Source organism: Berghia stephanieae, chromosome 7 (genome assembly GCF_034508935.2).
Source record: "Berghia stephanieae isolate SIO BIC M18660-M18661 chromosome 7, UCSD_Bste_1.3, whole genome shotgun sequence".
Lineage (NCBI taxonomy): Eukaryota > Metazoa > Mollusca > Gastropoda > Nudibranchia > Aeolidiidae > Berghia > Berghia stephanieae.
This window is the reverse complement of record NC_088366.1, coordinates 67,077,687-67,083,509: the sequence shown is the minus strand read 5'-3', so window position 1 is coordinate 67,083,509 and position 5,823 is coordinate 67,077,687. Positions and strand designations below refer to the sequence as shown.

General features: G+C 36.0%; 1 protein-coding gene across 1 annotated transcript; it reads left to right on the top strand.

The window, feature by feature from the left end:
• The first annotated feature begins 1,472 nt into the window (after positions 1-1,472).
• LOC144976304 (uncharacterized) lies at positions 1,473-5,606 on the top strand. The gene is made up of 3 exons (XM_078920497.1): positions 1,473-1,804; positions 3,815-3,963; positions 4,549-5,606. The coding sequence occupies exons 1-3, from the start codon at positions 1,693-1,695 to the stop codon at positions 4,870-4,872; spliced, it is 585 nt and encodes a 194-aa protein (XP_078776623.1). The 5' UTR covers positions 1,473-1,692; the 3' UTR covers positions 4,873-5,606.
• The last annotated feature ends 217 nt before the right edge of the window (positions 5,607-5,823 follow it).

The following is a 5,823-nucleotide window of genomic DNA, read 5'->3' as shown; positions in this document are numbered from 1 at the left end:
GTTAAGGCTGATAGATAAACTGAATGAGAGTTCAGTTCTACTGATAAGTGATAATTTTTTTTAAAGGAGAAAAATATAAGAAAGAGAAGGAAATATTTGTTAAAATCTTACTTTAAACTCGATACCTTTATGGCAAAATGAAAATAAATAAATAAAATAACGGAACCTCCCCCCCCCCCCCCCTCACGCAGATATTTCTCTCTCTCTCTCTCTCTCTCTCTCTCTCTCTCTCTCTCACACACACACACACACACACACACACACACAAACACACATACTTTCCTCTTTTTTGGAAAGTTTAATTGATTCTCTGCCATGCCTCCCCTCCCCGACAGCCGAGGTGGCAACTCTGTGTGAACAAAGCAAGATGGCGGCGGGGACCTCTCTCCTTTACCTGTGCCCGATTGTTGACACTCCAAAGTTTCCATCACCGCACTGTCCAGTACAGTACTGACTGAAATAAAGAGAAAACGCCAGTCTTGCCAAACTCAACCCCAAGATCAACTATAACTGTGTAAATTTAAGAATTCATATTTTTATATACCTAGTCAAAATCATCAAAAGAAGTAATGAGGAAGTGCGACATTTTGCTGAATGTGCGATTTCATAAAAGACAGGCGAGAGACCCACCAGTAACCTAGTCTCTTGCACACCTTTGATTTATCATGCATTGAGCTGGTGTCAAACAAGATAGTCTAAAACAAAGTACTTATCAAATTAAATAATATACCCAATATGCCCAACAGAATTATTGTTTTTTTTTTTCTTTTCTTTTCGGGAGAAAGGACAAGGAAAAGAGATCCAACTCATCATCAAGAGTGTTTCTTGTCACTTCAGAGATGGGACAAAGCCAACCTCCCTGAATTGTTTAACAGAAATAAAAATAAATTGTTTCCATCAGACCCAGAAAGAAAGAAAAGAAAAGTGACACGAGGAATTCCCACCCCATCTCAATTGGCACCAACATCAAGAAGTCCACCACCACCACCACCACCACCACCACCATCATCATCATCATCATCATCATCATCATCATCATCATCATCAGCTCAACTCTCTTCATCATCACAAAGTCCCACCTTAAAATAGGTGCAGAAAACACACGCTTTGTATTAGTGGAAAAATTAGTCTGGCCTCTTTTGGCATGGAAATCTCATGTCTTTAAGAGTAAATATCTCAGCCCCCATTTGTCCAATTTTTATGAAATAAAAAGAATTGATTTGAATAAAATCTTGTCTTTCATTGCTGTGTTTTGTAAAAAAATATTTTATAACTACAAAATTAATTAAAGAGCAGTGATTATGACCACTGTTTAGTTAAGTTACAACGGCGATCGCGTTTTGCCCTCCGACACTCTCTTTCACTTGCTTGATTCATTTAACAACTGCTCTGTCGTTTATTGGCGTATAAAAGTAAATCTGGCATCATTAGATTGGTTTTGATTTCCTCTTTCCGTTGATACGATGCATGCTGGGATAGCTGCTGTCACTTGAGAGAGAATGCAGGTTAAAGTGATCGAGAGGCACGTTTTGATATAAATTCCGATTCTCGAAGTCAAAATTGTCAACTCGGATAGTGTCACAAGAAAGCCTGATAAATTTCCCATTTAATGGTGGTAAATATAATGAAATCCATCCATAAACGGCGGAGCCATTAAAGTAAAACCAAACCCGCTTACAGAAGAGACGACCTATGGCCGAAGAAGATGGCAGCTTGGCTATGGAAAACCCCCCTCCGCCGATTATCGATAACGACCTCGTCAGTCAGGAGGTCAATAAAGATGCACGATTCAATCTTTTAAGAGGTAAGTGTGTTCTAGTTCTAGCAATAAATAAATGTTAGTATATGTTTTTAGTTTTAGTATTAGGGGAAAAAAAATACTATTAAAATTTCTAGAATAATTGTGGGAAGTGAATTCGAATAACGGAACAGCGAATGTGAATGGAATGTTGACGCGTCCATAGATATCATGGCGGTCGTATCTCGGTGTATTGAGTAAACTTAACAAACTTATAACAATAAGTAAACAGAAGTAATAATGCATTTTTGCAATATATTCAGGTCTTTTTACTTCATAATCGATTAAATTACTAGTGGTTGGTTCTATCTAGAAGCGTGATCATTCTATGGTGGCAATGTCTTTCGTGTAGCATTCTAATACTAATAATAATGCCATCTTTTTTTCATAAATTGAATATAAACACTGATTTAATACAATACAATGATCTAATAAATAGATTTGTTCGCTTTTTATCCCTGTTAGTTGGTCAGATTTTTTGATACTTTTATCTATTTTATTACATTTAGAGCTTATTATACAGTAGAACATGAAAGTAACGTACTCGGAAATAGCGAGTAAAATCTAAATCCCCGTTTTTTTCTCTTATTTGAGTCAATAAAATTAGCATGAAAGTAGCGAGTATGAAAAAGAGGTCAACTCGGAAATAACGAGCATTTCCTGCCCCAGCCTAGGACTTCGAACGAAGTAAATCAATAGACAAGGGCGATTTAAATATTTTTAGCCAAGCTTCTTTCCTTTTCTTATTTTTCGTTACGAATAATATTGTATCTGTATTCTCTATGGTAGTAGGCCCCCTAGTATATAGATAGAATGCGCTTGGCCAAGGCGTTCACAACATTGCCATCCGGAAGTATAACGGACCAACACACAAACTCTGTGTAACCATGAACTTTTATAGTCTGGTTAATACAGTTTAGTGAGAACAACTCACAAACGCGGATGGCAAAAACACTAACAAAGGCCTGAGTGACGTCATCTGCATACTATCTATAGTAGGCGGAACAAATTTAGGTGGGAGTTGGGTGTTTGTGTGCGTGTGTGTTTATTGGGGGTGGGGGTCAATTATTCACCCAATGTGGTGCCACACGACGCGCGAGGTAAGCACTGTCAACATGCTCACTTCGCAGCATCGGTCAGCGAGTAGCATTCGTTAACGAACGACACGATCAGCGAGAGAGAGGAGCCTATCATTTCAGTCGGTCAGTGATTGAATGATGCGCTTGCTTGCCTCATCAAACATGCCTAGTGCATGCAAACACTCGAACGCACACACACACACATACATCTATACATCTATATATATATATATATATATATATATATATATATATATATATATATATATATATATATATATATACACGAAATCTTGATGGAAATGGAAGGGGTGGATCAACTTCAACCCGTGGCCATCATTAAGTAGTTAACGAAGGCCGTGTTCAACCCCGCCCCCACCCCACTTTATCCACACACAGTCATTTGCACGCACGCGCGGCACACACACGCACACACACACACACACACACACATTGTCTTTCCATCTTTTTGTAGGGCCGAGTGACCTTTCCTGGCAACTCGGGAATAGCGAGAACTCGGAAATAGCGAGGAATCAGGAGTGGACCCGTCGAACTCGCTATTTCCGAGTTCTACTGTATAAGCCTTATATGTGCGGCAATCAACTGTAACCAAATTGGTGCAGATACGAGTACTGGAACCTTTTTTGTCCAGTCCTTAATGACTTATTTTGTGTGATGTAAACATTTTTCTTTTTACATTATATCAGAAATTTAGTATTGAGATTGGTTCAGTTTTTGATATATTCATTTCAATTTACTGTTGATAGTTTTGTGTTCTAACAATGAAACCAGCAAGGGATTACTTCTTGTTGCTGAACTCAGTTTACTGGTGTAGTTTTTGTTTTTTTAATTTTCAACAAAAAAAAAAAAAAAAAAATAACCAATCTTCATTCTATTTATTTTCGTCCTGATTGTAATTTTGTGTTTTCTTCCGCAGATGGAGAACTTTACACAGCTCTAAAAAAGCATCTGTTGATGGTGGGTAAAGGCAGACGCCCTGAATTGCCAAAAGTGAATGCCCTGACGAATGGAATAATTCTCCAGCTGTACTTTTTGAAAGAAGAAGCGGATGTGAATTACTCGATGGTAAGTTTATCACCATTCAAATGAAAAAATTCAAAATGATTATTAACTCACTGAGGACTGGGACCTACAAAACCTCAACATGTGCGGAGGACTGGGCTTTTTTGTGGTATAATACAAAAAATTCATAATAAAAATCCAATTACGTCTTATCTCTCCATTCTTACATACAATCAACACACAGTTATACTAAATGCAAAACAAAACAAATCGTGATATTTTGATTGTACTTTAATTTTTTATTATTTTTTAATTATTTTTTTTGGAAAACCATATAATTTTGGGCCTTTTCTGAAAATTTGCAGATCTTTTGAGAAACGACGATTTTCATAGTCACTGCTTTAAAAATTTGTAGATAGAAACGTTAACGACGGACTTCCGTCATGTTTACGGCAGCGAAATAAAAATCAAAACAATTATTTTATGTGTTTACAATTCATATCAAAATGAAGTGAAACATAAAATAATAATCACAATATTTCACACACTTTGATCTCACTTTTTTTAGTTCTTACGACAAATATTTTTTCTCCCACATAGTTGACCATGATGTGTTAATTTGTTGTTTTTTTTTTTGTTTCATTGCAGATGCTGTCGGGGTTGCAGAAGCTTTTCCCCATCACCACAAATCATGTTACAGAAAGTCGCTTGTGTCATCGGATCAATGCACTATTTGCCTTAAGTATTGAATTGACTAAGGATGATTTTCAATCCCTGTTGCAACAGACTCACGATTTTTTAAATTTACCACCTGTTTTGCTTTCTCTCGGCATAAAAGATGTGGACCCAACCTCATATGATAAGCCCCCAATTAATGATGTGACTAATGAAGTTGTAATCCTTTTACATAAGCTAATGTCTAGGGAAAAAAAAAACGGATGCTGTTCTAAGAAAATGGCTGGTAAGGCTTAGTTCAGCTTGTGCAATATTAAGTGAAAGTAAATTGAGAAACTCTGTTGCACGTGCTTTGAAGATTCACAGACAGTTAATCAAAACAGGAAATAAATCGGAATTGCAAACATTTTTTGATCAATTTTTTATTATACGTAGCCCGGATGGGAACTGTCCACAGCCCATTGTTGAAAATGATACCATACCTGAAAAATTAAAACTAGTAAACAAAGGTGTTCAAGTTTCCTTTGACTGTTTTACTTGTGGACAGCATAAAATGACTTTATAAGAAAAAGATAACAATATTAATGTTGCAGGACAAAATTAAGGAAAAGGCTATATGGAAAAATAGAGAGAAAGAGTTAGTTGATAATTTAGAACTTCAAAAATCCCAGTTGTTTTATAAACGAAATGTATTGTTGAAAAAGGCTAATGCTGATTTAACATCAAAAATGTCAACTTTACAAAAAGAGTTAGACTCCAGTCGTCAGGAAATTTTTGACCAAAAGGAAAAGCATGAGGGCACGAAACGAAAACTGAAAATAGAACAGACAATGAAAAAAAGCAGATTCATCATCATCATTATTTTCCTCCTCATCATCATCCTCATTATCTTCTACCTCATCATCATCTCAACTCTCGTCACCATCATCACAGGATTCCATCTTTTTAAAAAATACAGATAGTAGAACAAGTGAGGATATTTTAAATAAAACAACAAATTTAATTCAAGAACAAGAAATTACAGACAAAAATAAGGAAATAGCTAGCTTTAAAAAACCCAACTAAGTTAGATTCAACGCACTTACACTGTTTCAAGCCTTACAGAAAAAATTCTTCGAATGGAGACGGGTGTACATTGTTTTAAAATATTTAATATTATTGTTCAATATGTTGAGTGCTTTAGAGGTAACATTATTTATTATAGTGGATGGGAAGTTTAGGAAGAGACGGTTGCATTAAAAGACAAAA

Coding starts and splice junctions, on each gene's coding strand:
- LOC144976304 (XM_078920497.1), top strand. CDS start 1,693: ATGGCCGAAGAAGATGGCAGCTTGGCTATGGAAAACCCCCCTCCGCCG. Junction 1,805..3,814: donor ACGATTCAATCTTTTAAGAG/GTAAGTGTGTTC, acceptor TTTCTTCCGCAG/ATGGAGAACTTTACACAGCT. Junction 3,964..4,548: donor CGGATGTGAATTACTCGATG/GTAAGTTTATCA, acceptor GTTTCATTGCAG/ATGCTGTCGGGGTTGCAGAA.